This window comes from Sceloporus occidentalis, unplaced genomic scaffold (assembly GCF_023333645.1).
Source record: "Sceloporus occidentalis isolate IW3139 unplaced genomic scaffold, rSceOcc1.0.p SCAF_4, whole genome shotgun sequence".
NCBI lineage: Eukaryota > Metazoa > Chordata > Lepidosauria > Squamata > Phrynosomatidae > Sceloporus > Sceloporus occidentalis.
The window spans coordinates 179,198,098-179,224,362 of NW_028316984.1; the positions used below are offsets into that span (position 1 = coordinate 179,198,098).

Consider the following 26,265-nt stretch of genomic DNA (forward strand, 5'->3'; position numbering starts at 1 on the left):
TCATGATTTGAGCATTGGGCTACGACTCTGAAGATCAGGGTTCAAGTCCCTGCTCAGCCATGGAAACCCACTGGGTGACCTTGCATGAGTTACATACTCTCAGCTCCAGAAAACCCTATGATACATTCACCTTAGGGTTGCCATAAATTAAAAATGACTTGAAGGCATACAACAACAACAACAACAGCAGCAGCAGCAACAACAATGGGGCATATACAGGCACAGGGCATAGCATTCCAACATCTATTTTAGCTAAAAAGTAGTGTAGAATAGAATATACTGAATCAAGGAAGCCACAACCCTGAAACTTCAAGACCAGAGCAGGGCTGTTGTTGAAAGGATGACTTGGAGGTCTCTCATTCATAGGGCTGCCATAAGTTCAAGCTGACTTTACAGCAGTTAACAACTATAGGAGTGGTTTAAAGAATGGATGAGTAGCTAGATGAAGAGATAGATAATATAGAGAGTGTCCAATGGTATGACACAGTAAAAGCATCTGCCTTTATATCCATTTAAAATTCTAGGCTTTAGGGTGGTTTCACTTTCCACATTTGGCTAGTCACATTTCACTGTAGGTGGCATTCAGTATCAATACAAAAGATATAGACAAGCCAAACTTTTATGGGAAAAATAATCAAGATGATTTTAACCTTTTCTATTATTTCCTTTCCTAAGCAGATAACTCACATTTTCCTTGTAAATTGGTGTAGTGGCAATTAGATACAGGGCTGAGGAAAGGCAAGAGGCAAGCGGATGTGAAAGAGAATTTTCTTTAGCCATCTATTTATTTTAAACTTTTTAAAGGAGACGTTTATACAGTTTCAGGATCCAGGACCTGAAATTCCAGGATCCAGGACCAGCACCTTCTTAAGTTTGGGCAAGTTTCCCTACTTCTGACCTTGACTGACCTTATATATTTCTACAGAAGAAACAAGAGGCATACATAAAGATGCTCAAAATATGCTAGTTAGTTGGTTGAAAATCCTGATATGTTTAAGCTCGTGTGTGCCCTTGTGGCCTTCTTCAGAGAGCTACTTAGAATCAAACTTCAGACATTTCTGAACCAGACATTCCTACACCATTTAATGGACAAGAGCAAACATAGGCTGGAATGTGTCAGGATTTTCAATAAGCTACCATGTTTTGAGCATTTTGAGATGCAACTCTTGTTTCTTCTGTTAATTCCATTAGATGCCCCACAATTTTTGTTTCTTTTGCTTACATGCTTCTACATTTTGAAAGGACTTGTAGTTGGTGTTTTGTAATAGAAGAGCTGAGGCAAACATTCTGAAAAAACATTTTTAAAGAGAAAATAACCAAGATATTTCCTTTTCTCAACTAGGGTGGCCATATGTTCTACTCTACAGAGAGCAGTCCTAGGTTTGAACAGCATTTGGTAGACATTCCTCTGTGCACAGGTATTCCCTGTTGGCATTGCTCTCTGGCCTAAACCCAGTTTAAAGATGAACAACCATCAGAAAGGAAAACAACAAACTTGAATTACCCATTACTAATTACTATGCAAAGGGATCTTTGAGACTAACTGTGCAAAAGAAGTTGTAGCATAAGCTTTTGTAGACAAGGTCTACTTTCTCAGATGCATGCAGTGAAGCAAGGAAGGACTTTTATAATCAAACTGTATGAATAGCCATATAAATGTAAAACATACAGTATATGGTGATGAGGTTACAAATTAAATTTCAAACTACAGTAAAAGAGATTCCACTTCAACTTTAGGAGGAACTTCCTGACAGTGTTCAACAGTGGAATGCACTGCCTCTATGTGTGGTGGAGTCTCTTTCTTTGGAGGCTTTTAAACAAAGGCTGGATGCTCATCTGTCAGGAGTACTTTGATTGTGTATTTCTGCATGGCAGGGGGTTGAACTGGATAGCCCTTGGGGTCTCTTCCAATGCTTTGATTCTGTGATTCTAACTATGGTCCTTGAGGGACAAAGGCAGGAAGGAGGATGTTACCTAAGGCCAGGATCGGTGAATGACCATATGAATGGCGGAGGGAGTTTTGGAATGTGGTGTGTGGAGACTGGGAACCATCAGCCATTAGTTCCTGGCAACACATTCAGCAGAAACTCAGTTCATCTGGTCAAAGTCTTCCCCGCTATGGGGAGATGAAGTTTCTGTTTAAATAATAATAATACTTTCTAAAGCTGTACTCATGAATCTAAATTTTTATTTAGATGCTATCTGCAAAAAACTATAGAAAGGGTACAAAATCCCATAAGCACCTCTGTCTACCAGGCAATAACAATATAATAGTAAGTGGGATATCTTTTATGATGCTCCACATAAGCTGTAGTGAACAAGAGTTAACAGAGTGTTTATCTCTGCCAGCATTGTCCTGCTAGGAAACACCACTGATTCTTTGCAATATGGAAATGTAGCTCCCCTGAGACACACCCCACATGCCCATTATAATGATGAGCTTGGGACCTTTGGGGTTTTGTCCAGCTCCTGAGGTTTGGAAAGTTACCTGGAACAGGTTCCTTGCAACACTGATATTGAAGCCTCTTGCCACCCCTGGATAGCTGGAGAGAGTGATTGGGAGAGAAAGAAAGAAAGAAAGAAAGAAAGAAAGAAAGAAAGAAAGAAAGCTTTCAGGACAGCTGAGAGTGGATTGTGGGAGCCCTGGTGGCGCAGTGGTTAAATGTCTGTACTGCAGCCACTCACTCAAAAGGGCTCAAGCTTGACTCAGGCTTGCATCCTTCTGAGGTTGCTAAAATCAGTACCCAGGTTGTTGGGGGCAATTAGCTTACAGTTTTAAACTGCTTAGACACTGTTAGTTCAGTATGAAGCAGTATATAAATGAAGCTGTTTGAAATGAATGTGCAGAAAAGGGCAGTAGAGAGCCAGTGTGTCATAGTGGTTTGAATGTTAGACTGCAATGCTGAAGATCAGGGTCTGATTCCCTGCTCATCCATGAAACCCACTGGGTGACCATGGGCAAATCACATGCTCTCAGCCTCAGGGGAAGGCAATGCCAAATCGTCTCTGAACAAACCATACCAAGAAATCCCATGATAAGTTTGCCTTAGGATCACCATAAGTCAGAAACAACTTGAAGGCACACAACAACAGAGGGAAGGCAGGAGCTCTCCTTCTTTCTCCAGTTCCACTTCTCTTCAGTGCTGTTCCCAGTGTGGCAGAGAAAGCATCCATGTGGCTCCCCAGAGTTAGTTGCTCAGCAACCAGAATCAATTAATATATTCTGCAGAAAGAGCAAGGGAAAACCCAAACAGTGAGATGGTAGGGCAACTTAGCGATGCCACATACCCTGGCAACTCCTTCCCCTGCCTGCCTTCATCTCTCCATCCCTTCTTCTGGACCACAGAAAGTTCTTGAGGGCATTTCCTTTTTGTATTCACACCCTCCCACACACACACACAAAAGGATTTTGTCAAATAAATGTGTTGCCTTTCTCATCTCAACTGCTTTCCCAAGCAGAGAAAGGAATTTCTCCTCTAGATTAGGAAAGGAAACCAGATGGAGTTTCTTGCTTCCGCTTTGCCCCCATCTTCTGTCAAGATGTAAAAATCAAGCTGTACTTACAAAACAGATATTGAATAGAAATTGTGAAAGTTTCTTCAATGCAAAACAATTTTCTCTCTGCATATAAAATTGGTGCTTTTAAAATTGCAACAGAGTATGGGACAGATCTTCCCCTTTTTTAGATGGCCATTTCAGAGCTTTCCTAAGCCATTTCTTTTCTCTTTTTCTCCCTCTTGCTACCTCTCTCTTCTCCCCTTTCCCTTTGGAGTCTTTCCGATGACAGCACAGATCTGGGGATGAAGAACTTCTCCGAGCTGATCAGAAATGGCATTGCGGAGCTGAAACTTAAGTGGAGGAAGGACCCCCTCCCAATGAAGAAAGTACAATGCACTTTCAGGCTCTGATTCCTGGTGAAAAATTCAAGCCGAGAGAAAACTTAACCACTTGGCAGGGAAGGATGAGTTGGACAATCTTCTTCATGCATTCCAAAGGGAACCTGGATGATGCCACGCTGAGCTTAATCTCTGCAGCATGCTTAGTGATTTTCTCCTCCTGATGCACTGCATGGTAAGACTGTTTCTCTCCTTGCACAGAATGCTCTTGGTAATACACTGTGTTTTTTTTTCCCCTTTTCAAATACAAAAGCATGTGAAACAATGGTCTTCATTCATTTTCTCTTTTAGTTCGATCTTCACAATCTTTGCCAATAATCACTTAAATGTTTCTTATACTATTTTTTTTTATTTAAAAATAGTGGGGTTTGCTTTTTAGTCAGTTTTGAAAAGTGATTTATAATTAGGGATTCAGTCCTTGCTTACTTGTGTGTGGGTCAAGTCCCAATGATTTCAACCAGACTTCTGAGTGAATATGCATAGGATTACCCCAACAAGAGGCTTGTTCCAATCTAATGTCAGGCTTATGTGGATTCTGAAAAGTGTTTTCTTTCCTTTTCCTTTTTTTAAAAATACTTCTCTATTCTTGCACGGGCAAGATAGATAGATAATGCTGTTCTCCAGCTTTTTGTTGCAGACTTGGATTCCACCGACACTGAGTATATAAAGAAAGTTTGGTAAGGAAACACTTCATAAGAATGAGACAGATTTTTTTTCTACAGTCATTATCTCTACAATTATCTTCAGATCTAAATGTGTCTATGATTCCATGGCCAAAGAATTTTTTGAGCCATCAGTTACACAGATTCACATTTGCAGCAGTTTCCACAACTGCGGCAGTACTTTGTGGTATCTCCCCTGTGGTGGAAATCACTGCAAAGTGCATTGTGAACTTTGTTTAAGTGCAATACTCTTCCTCACAGGATCATAGGCTTAAATATGGGTGCATGCAGAGAAAAAGGAAAGAGAACAAAACTATGAACCATCCTTAAAGTAATTTTTTAAAAGCAACGTTGTAGTAGCAACTAGACACAGCAGCCTGTTCCAAAGACAGGTCTTGTCTTTTTATAAGATTTGAGATACACTGGGATTTTCTCACCTATGCACTAAATACTAAGCAAATTTACCAAGAAATAAACCCTACTCCAAACAAGTATACATGGTTTAGACTTATCTGTATGTTTCCTTTGGATAAAGAACTGTATCGTACACCATGGGAGATACCTGCACAAGAAACCATTATACTATTAGATTTTTTTTTAATATCAAAAGATCTTTTGAATGGTTGGATGGTTAAGACAAAAGCAGAGTTGGAATATTACATGAAATGTGAGTTACAGTAGTGTAGTAATACATTTTGAAGTGAGGCCCTTCATTGTGACAATTTCTTTAGCATGCTGGTCTTTTGTACAGTTAATGGATCTTGGTTATTCAAATGTAAGACACCCTGGAATACTTTGTATTACAGTAGGAGTAATTTAGAACAACCCATCGTTGTTGGGGGGAAATCATTTCCCTTCCAGCCACTGTAGGGACTGCACCCTACAGAGAAAACAGAGGAATCTGGATTTGGAGAGGGATGGCACATGATGTCATAAACCATGCTAATAAAAGAGTCTGTGGGTTTTAATACTGTGAGCCCTGGCTCCGCTACCTCTGTCTTGACTGTCCTTAGCATAAGAAATGCTCATTTCATATTTGTATATCATTTCACTGTCTTCCCGAACACAAATAGTTTGACAGGTATTTCTTTCTAAGTGCATACTGACAGTAGTTCAAAGAATGCAAAGTGATGTTACATTTTGATGTTATACTCAGAGAGCTCATGGTGCAAGCACAAGGGAGAAAGACGAAACTAAAAACCCTTGTCCTGAAAATCATTGCATGAGTAATATGATCAGAATAAAGGTGTGAGTTTTTTTGTAAAGACTATGTGGATTGAGTGGCAGCTAAAGAAACCTGAATCTGGAACTGTTCGAAAGAAACAAGTGAATTAGTGAACCAAATCACATGGGGCAGTCCCAGACTGGAACAAAGAGCTGAAAGTTGTAGAGCAGGCTGATAGAAAAGATGAACCAGAGAAGTATAACAAGAAATGCAGAGGGAGTCTGGAGCAAAGGGTTAAAAGCAGGTGATAAGGACAAGTCGAACAAAATAGACTTGGTGAGATGTTGTAACTCAAAAGGTAGAGTGTGTGCTTTGCATGCAGAAGGTCCCAGATTCAGTACCCAGCAACTCTAGTTCGAAGCAGAAAGGTGTTGGTGATGGAAAAAAATTCTTCCAGAGACCCTGAGGAGATGCCAGTGTAGAGAAAACTGGAGCAGATGTACAAATAATCTGGCCAGGTATAAGGCAGCCTCATTGAAGCAGAGGCAAAAGCTTGAAGAAGTAAAATAAACACAGAGAACAACTAAACTGAAAATCCAAGGAGGCATGGCAAAATATGTAACTAGGGCAAGGGGAATACAACGTACACATGCATCTACAGCCTTGGATTACTCATTGTTGATGATTCACCACTAAATTGACTCCACCAGAAAACAGTGTCTTTGGGGTGATAGCAAAGTTCAGTCACTAGAGCTTCATCTGAGATGACACATTCACACATTCAGATCACCCTTTTCTGATCCATGACAGTTTTGCATACTCTTCTTTGTAGGTCTATTCCATTCTGTTTCTGCACCAACTGATTTTTTTAATATAAAAAATTAAACATATACTCACTCACACACAGAGGAAAATCTATATTTAAATGCTTAGTTTAACATGCTCCTTTAAAATAATTTTATCCTAAAATGAGCAGTTTTGTAGGCATTTTGGTGGCTTTATTGAGGCAAGAACCATACTGCCAAATTCAAATAACTGTGTAAGCTGAAGGATAAATGCATTCCAATCTATGCATTCATTTGGGAAGTGAATATCAAATTGGTGAGCTTAAGACATCCAGTCTAAATTAACTCCTTGAGCATTGCTATATGCAAGTCACCACATAAGGTTGGCATTATCAAGAGATCAATATACTGTACATGTGTGAACCACCCCTTTGCCCTGAACTGAGGCAGGAGATTCCTAATATAATTGCCAATCCCTGAAAAGAATAATCATTTGCAATAACAGATGAGGCTTTTTTAATTATTGGCAAAGGAGTCAAGCAAGAATGCATTCAATCTCCCTACCTATTCAACTTGTATGCAGAAAATATCATATAAAGAGCAGGCCTAGACTCAGAGGGAGGAGGAATGAAGATAGGAGGAAGGCACATGAGCAATCTAAAATATGTGGATGACACCATTCTACTAGCAGAAAACTTCAAACTTGAAACAACAACTAAGGAAGTTCAAGGAAGGAAGTGCGAAATGAGACTTACTGTTAACATAAAGAAAACAAAAATAATAACCACGGAGGATCTACATAAATTCAACCTAAACAATGAAGAAATCAAAATAGTTAAACATTTCCTGTACCTTGGATCAAACATTGGTCAGAATGAAGACTGCAGTCAAGAAATAAGAAGAAGACTAGGAATGGGAAGGGCAGTCATGAAAGAACTAGACAAGATTCTAAAGAATAAAGATATACAATACAACTGAGAGCTAAAGTTAGAATTGTCCAAGCCATTATATTTCCAGTCTCCATGTATGGATTTGAGAGCTGGACAGTGAAGAAAGCAGATAGGAAGAAAATTAATTCATTTGATATGTAGTGCTGGGGAAGAATGCTGAGGATTCTATGAACAGCCCAAAAGACAAACAAATGGGTCCATGAACAGATTAAGCCTGAATTCTCCCTGGAGGCCAAGATGATGAAACTGAGGCTGTTATAATTTGGCCACATCATGAGAAGGTACGACTCTTTAGAAAACAATAATGGTGCAGTACACACCAGCCTTTTGCACTGTACTGGTGCCGATTCTAGGGTTAGGGGCTGCGCGGCAACTGCACGGTCCCTAACCCTACCATGGTGTGGTGGCATAACAATGGCGGCGCCCTATGTACATGTGCACCATCATTGTTACATAAGTGCCACGTGGCATCCGCACATTGCTGCGCGGTGCTTACATCGCGAGTGTGTCATTGGGGCACTCACAATGTCATTGCGGTGCTGGAAAAAACTTGGTGTTTCCAGGTTCTTTTTCCTCCACAGTGATGGCATGCCGTTTGGGGGCATGCCGTCTCTGCGGAGGAAACTAGGCCACCGGCGGGCTGCCATTTCTTGGTGGTCTGTCCTGGGCCAATGCTAGGGACGGTAAAAGGCAGTAGGAAGAGAGAAAGACTGCACACCAGATTGATAGACTGAAATGAGGGAGGTCATGGTCCTGAATTTAAAGGACCTAAGCAAAGCAGTGGAGGATAGAGGGTCTTGGAGATGTCTCATGCACAGGGTCACAATGAGTCAGGGCTGACTCAAGGGCAGTTAACAACAAATAGAGGAAGTAATTTGGACCAGATGTTACTTTCATCCTATTGCAGAAGGCAGAAAAGGTGCATCTATGGCTCATTTGTCTACACAAGACTTGTTAATAGCAGGAAAAGGTGTCATCTACTTTATTTAGTCTCTTTGTCATTTTGATAATCCTTTCATCCAAAAGCTGGGGGAAAGTGATTTGGGGGAGGGGGACTATATCTACCACAACCCTGCAACCACTGACCTGACTTGAAGCTACACTAGCTGGAAGATTCTGTTGCTCATAATCTAACAAAGTGGGTTGGCTGACTCAATCAGAGAAGAGATCAATCTTTGAAAAGTAAATAGGTGGGCAGTTTGATTATTCCATCGTTCCTTCAAAATTTGCTATCATTGCTGTTAACTGTTATCAGGTCACCCTTGGTTTATGGTGACTTTATGAATGAGACACCATTATCAACAGTCCTGGTCAGATCTTGCAGACTCAGGGTCTACAAGCGCGTTGATGACTAAAAAGGCCAATCCGAGATAAACAAGTCCGATTGCAGAAAGCACAGCAGAAAGTCTCCTTGGGTGATGTTTCCAGGTTGTGGTTCTTTCTGCATCGTCGTTTCTCTTCAAGACTTGTTCAGCGTGAGCTTTCAAAAAAGGCTGCAGCATCATGGATAGTGTGTCTCCATGACTCCTGATGCGAGGCCAGGGTGGACCATTCTTAGTGATCAATTGGGCCGAGCCTGAGATGTTGTTTCAGGGAGTCCTTGTATCTTTTCTTTGGAGCGCCCCTCTTACGCTGACCCATAATTATAATTTAATTTAATTATATTAAAATATGATATACCATAACATATCATTCCACATCCCTACCCCTTCACCTTAACATATATTTATGTTACAAACCTTTGCATCTATTTGATATCTTCATACAAACCACACACACACACACACACACACACACAGAACATTCATTACTTCCACCTTTACAACACCCAATGTCATTTAGCAAATAATGTTCCCCTTCGTTTTATCTTCATTGTTGCTACATGTTCATATAAACCATCTCTGTTAATATAATTAACAAAATATCCCACTTATGTATACCCCAGTATATATCGATACACTTACCTAAAATCATAGATTCATAGAATCATAAAGTTGGAAGAGGCCGCACACTTTTTGCAGCTAGGAAATGTGCCTGCAGCTTGGAGGAAATTTTGGTACAGTGCTAATGGGGATCAAAGAGTCTGTAGAATTCAAAGCAATTTCTCCCCACTCTTTGGACAAGTATTTAAATACTTTTATCCAATCTTCTTTGTATTTATCCATGGGTTTATTTTGTAAGGATCATGTTAATTTGTCCATTTCAAGTATATCCAATAATTTAACCAGCTAGTCTTCTACTGATGGTGGTTTTTTTCTAGTTTCCACTCTTTTGCTACAACAATTCTAGTGGCAGAGATCATATAAAATAGTATTGTACCATATTTTTAATTAATTTTTTCTAATTTGTTGTCTAACATATTCAGTAAAAAAATATTTTGGTTTAAACTATATTTTTTCTTGTAGTATCTGGTTCATTATACAGTGAACTTGGATCAAGAATTTTATTACTTTTTAATATATCCACTACATGTGGTAAATTGTACCTATTTCTTTTACACATTTCCAACATTTATTTGATTGGTTGCCATACATTTTACATAATTTTTCAGGCATTAGATACCATCTGAAATAGATTTTATAGAAGTCTTCTTTCAAATCCTGACACATGGTATATCTGAGTCTCCCCCCCCCCCCAAGATGTCTCCCATTGGGTTAGATCAATTGTATGACCCAGATTTTGAGCCCACCTTGTCATGACAAAATTACTAACAATTTTTTAGAATGTAGAATTTGGACACAGACTGTAAGGAGAGCAATGGCTGTTAAGTTACAATTCATAAACTGTTTTAAACTCCTGAGTTGAAATAGAGTTTAGGAAGTGACTTCTGAAAACTATTTTGATATGGAACTTACTATTAAGCGAAAAGTAATTACTTTTTCAAGAAAAAATAGTTACTCTTACAGGATACATTCTTCTTTTGTGCTATGTTAGGAAAAAATCTATTTTTAAAAAAAACAGCCAAAAATTTGAAAAACTCCCCTCAAAATGTTGCTCAAAACATCTCCACAAAAAGAAAAAAATGAATAAACATTTCTAAGTGCACACTAGGGTTGCCACATGTCCTGCTTTTCCTGAACATGTCCTCTTTTTAAGAGTCAAAGAATAGAAAATAGTCATATTCCCTGGCGAGATCCCAAGAAATTGCATTCTGAGTTACTGTTTTTCTACTTTATTTTCACTCCTAGATTCTGAGGGGGTTTCAGTTTGGCATGCAGAAATAGAAAACTGGTTTTAAATGTTTTCTGACTCATTTGCCATTACTTTTACTAATAGAACAAGGAAGAACACCTCCCCCACTTTCAAGGCAGTATTTTCTTTGGAGCTATCTGCCATGGGGCCACAAGTTGTAGGTGGACCTAAGCCAGGGCAGTCTCTCTCTCTCTCTCTCTCTCTCTCTCACACACACACACACACACACACACACAATCCGACTTGATGTCAGGAAAGGAACAAAGGTTGAACTGAATGCAGCAGAGGTCTTCTTAAAGGAAGCCATGTGATACTATATCAAGGGGCAGGCTGCCCACTACTGCAGTAGCAGAACGAATCCTCTTACAAGTTAGATTCTGATAAGATTCAGTGTGCTCTCAGAAATACTTGAACAGGGGCCACCAGGGTGGCTGGGAGCATCCATGCCAATGGGTGGTGGTTGTTATATGTTCTGAGTTTTATTCTAGACTTTTAAGGCATTACTCCACTGATATAGAAGCCTCCATCTGCCCCTGAAGCCAAATGGGAAGGATAGAATTGATTGTTGGCTGCATCTCCGAACATCAACAATAACACAGAATTCTATGGGGTGCATGCCGTGCCCCCAATCTGGCCTTTGCAAAAAGTGGCTACTTTTTGCGTCCTGCAAAGGGCACAATTACCACAGCGCTGCAGCTTTACTGCACTCTGGACGCAGCACCAGAGAAGCGACGTGACGCTGCACGCTGTGTGGTGCGGTGCGTGGTGTAATGCCACCCTGGGGGTGGAGCTCGGGCATGTGTCATATGGACGCCACACCCCAACTCCACCCTTAGGGTGCCCTTTTGCAGCAGTGTGCACAGCCCCTATGTTTCCTGTAGCATGCATTTAGGACAGGAGCTCCTTCCCAGATGAAAAGAGGAGCAATAGTAGACCTTCATCTCTGGATAGATGTCCTTGAGAGTTCCACGTGGAAAACTGATTGGTTATTTTTGCCATACACCTTGAAGTACATTGGCTGCTAGTGGCTTCCATGTCAGTAGTGATGTAGTGAATCTACTCAGGGTTTTAATCCAGATATTCAGCTCTTCAACATGCTAAATCCCATCTTTGAAACAGATTCAGTACTTTAGAACAATTCAGACTAGAACCTGGAGGAGATTGATTGTTACACTGATGTCTGAGCCACCTTCTGCCACTCTTTTAATCTTCTTTAGGGTGGCTGAGTAAAGAAAGACAATAGCCTCTTGATGTTGGAAGAAAGGAGATTATCAAAGTCCTTCTCAAAGTATAGGTTCACATAAATTTACTGTAAAAGGAATATCAGCATCAAAGAGAGAGAGAGAGAGTTGACATGGAAGTCACAGCAGAGCAGCCAGCCAGAAAGGACTCCAGATTGTTTGCCTCAAGATGCCTCTTATATAGCAAGAGTGGTGAACCTATAACTCATGAACTGAATAGTTTTTGGATGTTCCCTATCTGTCTTCTAGCTTATTTTGCTGTTATCTCTGATTGGTTACTGGAAATAACAAGGCTGTTTAAAACCTGCAAAGGTGGTGCATGGATGTTCACTTTGCTTTGCAACTTGGGAAGCTGTCATATTGAACTGAGTTGTAGTTTGCATGCTGAAAGCTTTTGCACTACATCTTATATCTTATCAGACATGCATAGAATTGAGCATTGCTTTGTACAACAGGTGTCCAAACTGATCAGAATTATTATAACTTAGGGCAGAAAAATAAAATGCACAAATATAGGATTGGGGACACCTGGCTGAATGAAACTACGTGTGAAAGGGATCTAGGAGCCCAAGCAGACCACAAGTTGAACATGAGTGAACAGTGTGATGCGGCAGCTAAAAAGGCCAATGCAATTTTAGGCTGCATCAATAAAAGTATAGTGTCTAGATCAAGAGAAGTAATAGTGCCACTATATTCTGCTTTGGTCAGGCCCCACCTGGAATATTGTGTCCAGTTCTGGGTGCCACAATTCAGAAAGGACATTGAGAAACTGGAGCATGTCCAAAGGAGGGTGACAAAAATGGTGAAAGATCTGGAAACCATGCCCTATGAGGAACGACTTAGGGAGCTGGAGATGTTTAGACTGGAGAAAAGAAGGTTAAGAGGTGATATGATAGCCCTGTTTAAATATTTGAAGGGATGTCATATTGAGGAGGGAACAAGCTTGTTTTCTTCTGCTCCAGAGAACAGAACCCGGAACAATGGATGCAAGCTACAGGAAAAGAGATTCCACCTCAACATTAGGAGGAACTTCCTGACAGTAAGGGCTGTTTGACAGTGGAATGTACTCCCTCGGAGGGTGATAGAGTCTCCTTCCTTGGAGGTCTTTAAACAGAGGCTGGATGGCCATCTGTCAGGGATGCTTTGATTTGGATTTCCTGCATGGCAGGGGGTTGGACTGGATGGCCCTAGTGGTCTCTTCCAACTCTACGATTCTATGATTCTATTGCTGTTTCTGCCTACTTTTCTTTGCCCCCACTCCAGGGCCTTAGCCCTATCCTATAACTGTCCCTATTAATTCTCTACCATTCTACTTTTTGAGCTATTTTTAAAATGTCCCAGTTTCATGTTTCTCTTCCTATTTTTTTGCTTTGTCTTCAGCTTCCTTCAATTACTGTAAATTGAATTCAAAGTATAAAAGTAGTTTTACTCAAAACTCAGGAGGAAGGAAAGGAGCATCAGAATCTTGCAATTTCCAGTAAGCTCAGCAAAAGCAAACTGTAACAGCCATTTCTGGCTTGTGTGTTCTTCTTCATTTATAACTTTTGCCATATTGACCACATATTATGGTTTGGCCACATGTGGACTGGTTTTCATCTGTGAAATGTTTAAGGATATGTTAGCTCACTTGCTTCACTCCTGGAGCAAGTCTCCTTAGGCCCTTTCCAAATTGGAATGCAGATGTCAAAATAAATAAATTAATTAAAACCTGCTTCCTCACTTTTATTCCACTGTGGGGAAAATTCTCTTATGTATTGCCACCAAAATCAAAAAGTGTATTGCCACTTCCCATATGACCAGGCAGTTATGTCTGTGAAAATGCAAATAAGAGATTTTATTCTCTTTCTAGGAGAGGCCCACCAGATCCCTGGCTTTTGGAACCTTTTTATATTGTTTATTGACTCTCAGGGAAAAGGTTATTCTCATTTCAGCAAGCTTTGGTTTAGTGTTTTCCTTGGACAGACCAGTGGAATTACAAAGGTCAATAGAACAGTAGCCAAAATACAGTGTTCTTAGTGAAAAAATATTTTGTGCAGCAAAACAAATGTTGATGCAAAGTAGCGGAAATAGCATTTACATTTCTATACTGTTTAACAGTGAACTCAGCACTTTCTAAGCAATTTACAGTCTGTAAACCAATTGGCCCCAATAAGCTGGGTATTCATTTTACCAACCTACGAAAGGATGGAAGTCTGAGTCAACCTTGGAGCCCTGGGACCGAACTCACATCCTTGTGACTGCAATACTAGCATTTAACCACTGCGCCACCAGGGCTCCTTAATACAACATTTTAACACAAAACTCATTTTTGTCCAAACCACACACCCCCCACACACAGACCTTGATGGTTTTGTACACAAAATTTCATTTTAAAAATCTTAAAACAAAAAATGTCTCCATAGGGTTTGACTTTTTTTCAGTAGCTTGCTTTCACATGTCAAGACACTCTTTGTCATCAAGGATGAGATAATTTGGGAATATTCCTTAGATCACTAATCTCCCTTACAAGCATGGTTTCAAATTCAATTCCCAGCTTTAGCAACTAAAGAATTTCCAGTACAGAAAAACATGTATGTGTGTGTGTGTGTGTGTGTCTTCACACACCTGATTACTTATGGTGACTCCATGAATTTCATAAGGTTTACTTAGACAAGGAATGTTCAGAGGTGGTTTTGCCAGTTCTTCTCTCTGAAATATAGCCTACAGCACCTGGTATTCATTGATGGTCTCCACACAAGTACTAACCAGGGCTGACCATGCTTAGCTTCTAAGATGGGATATGGTGCCTTTAGGGTGGTTAGGCCTTGGAAGTCTTGAGTCACTCTGGAGAACCAGTCTGAACAGACAATACTGTGTATATACTTTCTGTAACTGTTTTTGGCTGAAAAACAGGTTTAATATATCATAAAACAATCATGAAAATATGTTCATGAACAAACAAGACCAAAGGGATCCATATAAATGTGAAATAGGGGAATCTATTTGTTCATCAACATTAGTTTGATAGATCACCATCTAATATGGTTCCCAGGAAAGAAATTCTATTGACCTTCAACCACTCTACACCAAAGTGTTGTCTTTCTCTTTCAGTAGTCATATTTACTTCTTCAAGGGAATTATGTATAATATTCCATTTTTGATTTAAAAGCCCTCAAGGCAGCTTACAAAAACAAATTTACATTTCTCAAACGTCAATCAAAAAGTAATTGTCACTAATAACCAACATAGAAGAGCAGGAACTGAAAACATGATGAAGTGCTAAATTTTGTGTCAGTCCTACCTAGAGGACTCTCACTTACATGAATGAGACTTGATGGTCACAGCTAATTTATGTCTTACTGATTTATATGGGTCTACTCTAGGTAGGACAAACATTAGATTTAGCCAAAAGGTTGTTAAAATATTATAAATTAGCATTCCCAGAGAAAATAGTTTAATGAGAGGAAATGCCATGAAATGGCATTAAAAACGAGACAGACTTTGCTTGCTAATGTAGAGAGAGAGAGACCAACATTTTCATTCTGTATCAGAAGTAGCTTTTCTGTCTGACCTTCAGAGGACATGAAAGGGCAAGTGACCGTGTGAAGATTCATCTGGGGTCTGGAAACATGAACATAGCTCCCAGAATCCCCTAGCTAGCATAGCATAGTACAGTCGGCCCTTCTTATACACGGATTTTTTATACACAGATTCAATCATACACGGTTTGAAAATCTTCGAAAAAAGTATAAATTTACCTTGATTTTCCATTTTTTATAAGGGACACCATTTTGCTATGTCATTATATTTAATGGGACTTGAGCATACACAGATTTTGTTATACACGGGGGATCTTGGAACCAAACTCCAGCGTATAACAAGGGTCCACTGTAGTACAATAAAGTACTCTGGATTCATCTATTGCAAAGCATCACCCTTCCTCCCTCTTTCTTGTAACTTTTCATATGGATCAGCCTTAACATAGAAACAAACTTTGACTTATGGCACCCATTTGAGTGAAAAGTGAGGGGAGGCTAACATGTGACTGTAAACAACTCATGTGAGTAAAGGTTTTGTCAAATCGGGTTCTTTCATTGTCATGGCAGTGGAGTCATTAAGCTTGGGGCATAATTCCTCTATCTCTCTTTTAAACAAAGTCACTTTAATAACATTATTTTTGCTCATGTAAATCTTCTTTACTGTGTAATTACAACAAGGAAACTAGGTCAATAATAGATATTTCGGTATTTAAGCTTTCTAAATGCATTATTTACTAAGGAAATGAAGAGCTTACCATTAACACAGGTCCAGAGGCATAGGTAAATAAATTCAAATAAACCTTATACTTTAATTATTCCTTTTTCTTCTTTTTAATTTGCCAATGCCAAGGATGATCTAGGTTTTGCTGTTTTCCAAAGTCTCACATCATCAAGAGGAGTAAGCGATTATGTTACTAAGGCGGGTTACAGACCGCCGCTTTGCGGCGGTCTGCCGCCGCCGCCGCTTGCTCTGTGTGGGAGCCGCAGCAGCCACACCGCGCGGCTCCCGCACGGACCGAAAAAGAAGCTCCAAAATGGAGCTTCTTTAAGCGGCGCCTTTATGACGTCGCGAGGCGCCAGGGGCGGACTCGCGACATCATAGACGCCGCGACACGTGCGGACGCACAGCTTCCGAGACGTAAATATGGCGGCCGCCGTGTGGAACGGCCGCCACCATATTGTACGTACAGAATACGTACTAGGGTTAGGGGGGTGCGGAAGCACCGCCCCTTCCTAACCCTAGTACGTATTCATTATGTACTAAATGGTGGTGTGTAACCCACCCTAATTACTAAATTTTGGGGACAGTTAAATTTTGTTGGTTGCTTTTTGTAGAAAGGATAAGAATTTCATTTAGTTTATTTTTTTATAAGAACCTTTGTGGATCTCACAATTTCTCCAAAACAAATAAGATGTAAAAAATTATACTTTAAAAATTTAAAGGTGGGGAAAAGAAAACCTGGTCCTTGTTGTTAGTGCCAGTTGCAGCAGAAAATTTGAAACTATGAAATGTACTTACTTATTAACTTATCATGCAACAATTGATTCAATGCGTCTATTCTAGGGCCATACCCTTTTGTGAGTTGTGACAAGGTAGCACTAAGGGAGGCCACACGTGCTGCTCACAAAGCCCACCCAGATGCCCCCCCCCCTGCACTAGATGATACCAGGGGATGCCACTGCTTCCTAGTAGGCTCAGGCCAAAGGAAACGGCAGTGACCTCTTCCAGTTTGCTTATTTTTCCTTATTAATAACTTTAACAGACTGTACTCTGTTAAAGGAGTATAGAAGCCCTGGTGACACAGTGGTTAAATGCCTGTACTGCAGCCACTCACTCAAAACCACAAGGTTGCGAGTTCAAGACCAGAAAAAGGGCTCAAGCTTGACTCAGGCTTGCATCCTTCCAAGGTCGCTAAAATGAGTACTCAGATTGTTGGGGGCAAATTAGCTTACAGTTGTAAACCGCTTAGACACTGTTAGTTCAGTATGAAGCGGTATATAAATGAAGCTTGTTACTCTGATATTAGTTGGACACATATATCCCAAATTGGTATTAATCCCAGTTAATAACTTTAATTAATAAGAGGCCAAACTCTGATATTGGTTGAATACACATATCCTAATTTGCTTATATGAAATGTTACCGGGTCTGTAGGACTAACCAATAAGATTCAGGGACTTCACTAATTATTTCTGTCTTTGTATCCGTGTGCATATAACCATGATTGTAGTGCTGAATGAAGGTTTCTACTATTAAAAGAATAGACACACACCTTATCTAGGAAGCTCCAATACGATTCTCTCCATTCTGAATATACCCAAACTTATTGAATTTGATCATCAGATTAGGGAACATTTCTTTCAGACAGATTTTTCAGGACATTTTGGACGTGGAAGAAGGTGACACTGAAGGAATAATCCATTACTAGATTCTCCCATGTCCCCCCCACCCACCCCCCATGAAGTCTGCTTTGGAGATGATGGAGAGGGACATTAAGCTCTTTCTAAGAGAGAAAAAATTGCACCTTTCACAATGGGTGGTATTCTATTAACCCACCGATTGAATGGTTTCTGCTGCTGTGACGTGTGTGTGTGTGTGTGAACCCTTTATCCATCTTTAGCTTTGAATTGCTGAACTCTGAGCTAGATGGCTGAGGAACTCTCAGGAGTGAGCTACAAGATTACAGGGGATAATGAGCACTGTAGCCAAGAACTGGAGGTGTTAGGAAGCAAAAAGCTAGCAGCTTGTGGAATGGGTGTTGGACTTATCCTTGGGGAAGAGGACAAACCTAGAAGTCTCAAACAGTGGTAGAAGGAACAACTCGCCATCCCTCAGGAGGTATAGTCTTGCCCTGTTGGTGCATGTTGGTGCTTGTTCTCTTCTCCATGGAGAAAAGAACCAGCACCAACATGCACCAACAGGGCCCCAAACAACATAAAGCATGTTGATCTGGCTAGGTGCATTGGGAGGCTAGCTCTGAAGGACTGTGACAACTTTAACCTTAGGTGGGAGTGCTAGAGGAGTGTATTGTTTAGCAATGGAACAAATAAAGCTGCTTTGATCTTTTGGTCTAGGACCTCACTAAGAGTTGATGGAGTTGAAGGCCTATGATGTACAGATCCCAGTGGAGGGAATAACAGGAGTCACAGGGTGGCAATATTTCTGGGTGGGGTTCATCTAGTGTGATAAGGTCCTAGGATAGGACAGTGAGTTCTGGTATATTACAGTGGTGGCGGGGGCAAGACTGTCATGTCCTTTTTGCACAACTATATATGAACAGGTACACTCTTTTTTGGTCACTTTTCTTTCATGGAGCCTAAGGCAGCATATGTGTTACTTGCACCATCCATTTTATTCCCAGCTCAGCTAGGTCAGGATGAGGGATTTTCAATGAGCCAAAGCCCCTTGGCTAGCTTCATATTTTTAAAATATATTTTTATTAGTTTTCACAAAAGCATAAAAGACAAAGGACAAAAGCATTTCCCAAAAGCATAGCTACATGCTACATTCTTCTTTTTCTTGCATGTATCTCAGAAATGGTATCCAGATTTCTACAACTTTATCTATTGACTTGCCTCTTAGTAACATAATTTGTCCATCTCAGCGAACTTGAATGTCGTCATGATCCAATCTTCCATTTTTTCCTAGTTTGTGTATATAATAATCTAGTCATTGTAATTAAATATTGTAGTAACTTTTCATATGGTCTCAATAAACTATCTTGATCTTGTTCTGTTAGTTCAAAGATGAAAAGTTCTGGTCTTAAACATAATGTTATCATAAGCATCTTTTCAATCCCACAATATATCTCTTTCCAATGTCTTTTTTCCTATTTGCACATCCACCACATATGGGTCTACTTTCTCGTAACATTTCCAGCGTGTAGTTTTGACACTCTTATACATTTTTGTTAATTTCTTTTGTTAATTTTGTTAATGTGCCATCTACACATAATTTTCTAAAAGTTTTCCTTTACCCAAAAGCCTATTTTCCAAGTCTGTTTTGTATTCTTCAAACATTTGTCTATATAGGTACAGTGCATATTTATTGCTTCTGCCATCAGTTCTTCACTGATTTTAAATCTATATTGATCGTTTTCATAAATCAAGAAGTTTTTTTATATACTAGACACTGTTTATTACATTTGTCTGTCTTAAACAGAACTTTGTCCAAAGATACCCATAATGGCATCTTAGGACACAACCTGGGTCTATATTTATTCCAGATTCTTAGGACAGATCTTCTAATGTAAAGATTGTTCAAATCTGTACATATTTTGATTTCCCCATAACAGAAGTGGCGGTGCTATTCAAACCTTTACAAGTTTGCGACTTTCTAAATTTAAATGTCTGTCATTATCCAGTATCAGCCAACCCTTCAACCAGACTAAGGAAGAAGCTGAAAAGTAAGTTTTCAAATCCAACAGTCCAATCCTCCTCTCTTTCAATATCCTGTAAAACTTTGGATCTCACCCTTGGCTTTCCCCCCATATTTTGATACATCTCTCTGACATTCTTTAATTGCTTGTTAGTATTGGGATATTTTGAAAAGAGAAAGCGTTTTTGGAAAAATGTCAATCTTTATCATTGATATTTGTCTTACGAGAAATAGTTTAAGTTTATTCCATCTTTGTATATCCTGTTTAATTCCATTCTACAGTTTGACGTAATTATCTTGAAAAGGCGTTGAGTTCTTTTCTGTCAGTTATTTCTAAATATTTCAGGCGGGTTACACACCGCCATTTAGTACGTATTCTATACGTACTAGGGTTAGGAAGGGGCGGTGCTTCTCCACCCCCCTAACCCTAGTACGTATAGAATACGTACAAGATGGCGGCGCCCTGTTCATACGGGCGCCGCCGTCTTTACGTATCGGACGCTGTGCGTCCGGACGTCGCGCAGTGTCTATGACATCGTGAGTCAGCCCCAGGCGCCTCGCGATGTCATAGAGGCGCCTCAAAAAGAAGCTCCAAAATGGAGCTTCTTTTTTGCTCCGCGCGGGAGCAGCGCGGTGTGGCTGCTGCGGCTCCCTCACGGAGCAAATGGCACCGGCGGGAGACCGCCGCAAAGCGGCGGTCTATAACCCGCATCAGTTTCCCCCTCTATATTAAAGCCAGAAACTGGAATCAATTTCATCCTTCCCTCATGAGCTTCATGATTGAATAGAGATCTGACCAGAACTCTGTGTGTGTGTGTGTTTCTTTGGGCTACAGCTCCCAAAATCCATTGAACATACAAAAATCTTTCTGAGGATTTAGGATTTTTCTCTATTGTTCCCCTGCCCTAGTCAGCAAATGCACTAACATTATAAACTTTGCTTCTCACTTTGTTTAAGAAGTTGATCAGTTGTCGAGGGAATGACCCAAGAACTTAGTATGATATGGTACCCTTGCTGAAGCTAAGCCAGTCTGTTACCATGTCTTGCACGCCAGGAGGAGCAGAGTATAATATATGGCAAAACAGGATGTGTGGGGACCAAGTGAGAATCATATGTGTATGCCCTGTAATGAACACATTTTCCCTCTCATAAAGGGGTTTTCTAAGGACTTTTATCACACCAGCCAGCAGTCCCACCACAATCATGCTAGAATGGAAGCATACTGGTTTGGCATCATTTTGTAACACACTTTCCCCCCTGATAGTGTTTTGGCAATCTATGGTTGTGTGATTTGTTTTCTGCACTGCCAAACACTGCCTACTGGGAATAAAGGGGGAATGAGTGATCATGGCTGCCGACTGCCTCCTGAAGCTGGTTTCTGTGTGGATGTGCACACAACAGCCAGCTTTGGGAAGGTGTTGGCAGCTGCGATCACTGCACATTCACACAACAGCCCCACACTTTTGGAGTGGGGCAGGCAATTGTGACTACCAACCACCTCCTGAAGCTGGCTGCTGTGTGAATGTACACACATCAGCTGGCTTCAGGAAGGTGCTGGCAGCCAGAATCACAGAGGGGGAGGAGAAGTAGAATCATGTCCATTCATTTGCATGTGACTGCCTGAGAAGTGGAACACAGCAGAAGGGACCTATTGTACAATGGCAGTAATGGAATAGCTGCTAGATTGAGAGCCTACTGACAGGTTTTGCCCATCACTGGAAATTACTGTAGCACTACAATAACAAATGGAATGTAAGACAGCAGCAGGATAAATATGACGTAATGTGATAAGTATTGGCCAAAGAGAATTTTAATCTATTAAAATTCTGCTTTTCTAGCCTTGTGTGAAAAGCTCATCAAAGATTTATTCCTCAGCTATCAGACCTGAAAGTTAAGCCCATGTTTATCTTCCAATGACCAATCACAAAACCAAACATTCCAAATATAAGGTATGCGGGTAAGGAAAATTCGCATGCTATGACAAACATTTCTCCTGCAATGAGACAGATGTATTCATTTCTATGTTGGAGAAACCTCTGTGCCTTACCACAAAAGTGGTGCTACAAGCATTCATTCATGCAGGCATTTTTATATCCAAAATGTGGAAACAGGAATCCTTCAATTATCTACTCACTATGAAGACTGGAAGGTCTTAGTTATAAAGCTGTACTACTAATATCTATAATCAGCTCTGTAATGTAGATATATTAATTTTACTTAGCTACATATATGAAATTGTCCAACAAAATGTTTTGCAGTGCACTGCAAAGGAACCCTTCTGTATCATAAAGTGGAAATGTTAGAAAGGGATCTTGGTACTTGGTATTTTGAATTTTGATGTAATTGTTGTCTCTCGCTCTCTTTCTGTGGATAAGGAACAGGGAATTAACACTTGCAGAAGGTAATTGCTGGAAGATGGACTGTTTTTTCTTTAGTACACTGGATTGTTTGTCAAGCACTCTGTTAGACCAGCAAAAGGTCACTTTTTCAAATGATGTGGTCAGAATCCTGGTGGCTGGAAGTTTTTTTCTTTTTTCTTTGACATCCACTTTCAGTCAATATCACAATGCCTATCCCTAGTGTATTGAACTCTATTTGAACAGTATACTTAATGCCTATGATTTTCAGTTTCTGCCTAAAAACATAATTATTGACATACTTTTCCCTTCCTTCCTTCCTTCCTTCCTTCCTTCCTTCCTTCCTTCCTTCCTCTTTTTGTTTCTTCTTGGTTGAATCCACATTGTTGAACTTCTGAGGGATGCTGGTCTGTTCCTCTCCTTTTAAGAAAGAAAGAAAAGACTAAAACAAAAATCCCAGAAGGTTTTTGCCAGTTGCTGAAGTAAGAATCTTAATAAGAGAGGGTCACTCCATCTTTTTTCCACCCCTCTGATGTGGTTTTAAATTGTTACTAGTTGTTTTGATACGATAGTGATATATTTTTTAAGAAAATATTTTAAATAGACCCTGGATTTAAATTTACTCATGCTTGCAGTTGCTTTGGGTACCAATCCTGAAAGAAGAGGAGAACTTATTCTTGGGAAAACTTATAAATTAGTTCGATAGTTGGTTAATTAATTTGGTAGTTATATCAGACCCAAGGCAGCTCACAATATATGTTAAAAACCAAATGCAGCTTAGAAATAACTAATTCAAAAGGTAAACGTAATTAAACAAAAATCATATGAAACACAAAATGTTTTAAGGCAATTAAAACATAATGATAATGCTAAAAATGCAGCATGCGCCAATTAAAATACCTTCTTCAACAGTTAAAGATCAGAGGCCTGGTCTCTGATTTGTATATATGTATATCAACTAATAACAAAAACAAACTGTTTCAAAGGCCAACCTATACAAACCAACATTAAATATAACAGCTAAGAACTGATTTAATTTCATTTCCCAAAATTTCTCTTGCAGTAATTATCTAAATGGCTTAGTCTGTTTGTTGGATTCTTGCTTATATATTTGATTTTGAAAATCTGAAGAGGAAGATGGAGAAGGAACATAAATGTTACTCTCTTCTCCTGTATGTGTGGCATATCTATATGTGAGAGTGTGCTTATAAACTTGCATAGTTGGGTATTCATTGTGTGTTTATGCAGATATTTGAGAATATTCATAAATAAATCCTATGTGGTAATGGAAAACTATCCTGCTGAGAAATATCAAAGAAAAGCCATTTATTATGTGGAATTGGTGCAGAATATTAATAGTGTTATTTGTGCACAAACGAGAAAGATATGACATGGGCAGGTAATTGATGTCTTTAATAAGGGCACTGTAACTCTTCTGCTGGAAGTAATCCCTCAAATTTATATAAAGAAGGAAAACTGTTTGGGGTGGTGGTTCCCCCAGATAAATCAGGACATGAAGAAAATTCAGTTGATCACTCTTGTGCTATCAATAAAACATTTTGTCCCCGAAAGGGACAGCTTTTATTTAGACACAAGCTTTCCCTTCGTCTTTCTCCCCCCTCCACCCAGTTTTGAAATAATTCTATAGCAATGTGTCTATGAAGATAAATAGCAGCTTGAAGTCTGTACCTGTGTGAATGGTGAATGCTTCTCAGTGTGAAATAGCACCAGATGATTTAAATGTTGAAGAGTGTTGTTTTCTTTCCAGCTTAACTAGATATGAAATTATCAGAAGACAATTTAATTGAATACATTGTTCTTGCCAGATACAACACCTGAAAATACAATCAGGATAAGCAAGGATAGAAATACAAATTAAATATATTTTCACCAACCTTTATCTGATCTTATTGGTGATTTAAGAGATATATGTCTAGAGGAAAAGACATTTGCTTCCAAGATGGCTACTGGGTTCCCAGTGGGTGGAGTGTCAGTGAGGTGGTCAATCCAAGATTTATGCCACTGCGTTTCTTTTCTCAGATTCTTTCTCACACCAGAAGAGACTCAGGCTGCATCTGCACTGCAGAAATAATCCAGTTTGGCACCACTTTTAACTGCCATGGTGCTATGGAATCCTGGGGTTTGTAGTTTGTTGTGATACCAGAGCTCTCTGACAGAGAAGGCTAAATATTCCACAAAATTACAAATCCCAGAATTCTATTGCATTTAGCCATGGCAGTTAAAGTGCTGTCAAACCGGATTATTTCTGCAATACAATGCAGTCTCAGATTTCTATGTTACTTCTAGGCTACAATATAAGCAGGGGATTAGCCATAGGATTGAGCTTGTATCTCTAGAGATACGCTATCGTGATTTGCTTTTTCAGGCCAACCAAAAGCCATAAAATACACAACACACAGCTTTTAAAGATTCACAGGCTTCTTCATCAGGTAGGGATGGTATTATTATTGTTATTACTTTTCCTCCTTTTTCCCAGTTTAGGACTTACAAGACTGAAAACAGTCCATTACTTTCATCCTGTCCATTATAGAGGACAGAACCAGTTTAGGACCCAAATAGCTTACTTGATGTGTGCTAGAAAGGAGTTATAAATCCACCCACCCCTACCAACTAACAATTAAAAATCAAACAAAAGGTACACTGGGTAAGGCATAGGTCAGGAAGATTGGGTTAAGGAGGAGTAAAGAAGAGAGCACAAGAGACCATTGATCACACAAACAGGCTATTTGTGCTATTTCAGAGATGTGCAAAATGAATGCTCCTAGACCAATATGTTTCCATGTCCTTTTACTAACACGATTGTGGCAAGACTGAGGCTCATGTGATAATGTCCTAAAATGCTCCCCACTGGGCTCTCCAGATACTCAAGAAATCTAGCGCTTGACCATTTAAAAAATATTTTTAAATATTATTTCCATTCCTAGCCCATGCCTTGACCAATTGGCAAATAAAGTTAGTGCATGAACTCCACAATCCCACACTAGTGGATTTCATTGGAATTTCCATTGTTTTTGATTTTTTGAAAAAAAAATCTGTCAAGTTGAATGAGGGTGATAAAACATGAAGTACAATTTTTAGAAAATCATTTGCTTGAGTCAGTTGCTGGGGATGAATCAGATATGGATCTTCCCCACATTTTGTCTTGAGACTTTTTAATATGTATTGAGGGTGCTTATATTAAGAATGTTTCACTCAGTCCACTCTTTATGTCTGTGCACCTCACAGAGCTTGAAAATGTGTGTAAGAGACAGTGTTTGTGTACAACTCCTAGGATGACCACGGTAACTGGGAAATTCTGGGATCTACAGTCTGAAGAAATAACTTTTCCAGGCTCTGGCAGCTCACCACAAATTTAAAGGGCAGTGAGGAAGCACACAACTGAATCAGAATCAGATAAGAACTGCACTTTTATTTAGATGCCTGGTCAATTCCCTTTCTGTCTTCCCTTTTCACTGGTTACAGGACTGTCCCTCCTGGATAATACAGTGCAATTCCTGTTTATCTGTCATAACAAGGAAACTGGCCAATTAGAAGTCTGTTACATAATTTTGCTGTAGCACAAAGGACGATTGTGAATTTCAATTATTTGTCTGCATTGATCTTCACTTCAGGCACAGATTGAAACAAATCTATAGAGCGTGCATTCTTTGAGAAAAGGAACAAGCCAGTGCATTTTTTGAAAACTCTTCAGTCATCCCTTCTTACATAACTAGCTACTAGCACAGCCAAGGGAACACTTTGCCAATGCAGGCTCTCAAAATGCAAACACCACTGAAAAGCACAGTTATGTTTTCTTTTTATTTGCTGCTAGATTTACACCCATACCTCTCCCCCCCCCTACTCACTACATGTCCACATAGAGGGACTCTGTCCAAAGTGTAGCATAATAAGTATGTTTATTCAAGTGTAAATGCCATAGAGTTGCATCAGATTCACTCTCCAGTAACTATACTCAAGACTGCAGCTGTGCACCTTGATCCTGCATATATTTACTTGAAATCCAGTCCTATTTAATTCTGCTGGTTTATGCCAAGGTAAAGGTACACATAACTTTCATCCTTAATTTCTTAGTCCATGCAGCTGTAACCATAATGGTTGGG

At 39.7% G+C, this 26,265-nt stretch overlaps 1 protein-coding gene across 3 annotated transcripts in view; it reads left to right on the forward strand.

The window, feature by feature from the left end:
• The window catches only part of LOC149315092 (protein TUNAR-like), an 87,687-nt gene that overhangs the window by 14,789 nt on the left and 46,633 nt on the right, over window positions 1–26,265 (forward strand). For 2 of the 3 annotated variants that reach the window (XM_089523603.1, XM_089523602.1), the window contains one exon: window positions 3,773–4,071. The exons of the other annotated variant lie outside the window; for it this stretch is intronic. In XM_089523603.1, coding sequence (XP_089379729.1) covers window positions 4,036–4,071 — 36 coding nt within the window. In that variant the 5' untranslated portion in view covers window positions 3,773–4,035. The remainder of the gene's footprint in view (window positions 1–3,772; window positions 4,072–26,265) is intronic. 3 annotated transcript variants of the gene reach the window in all.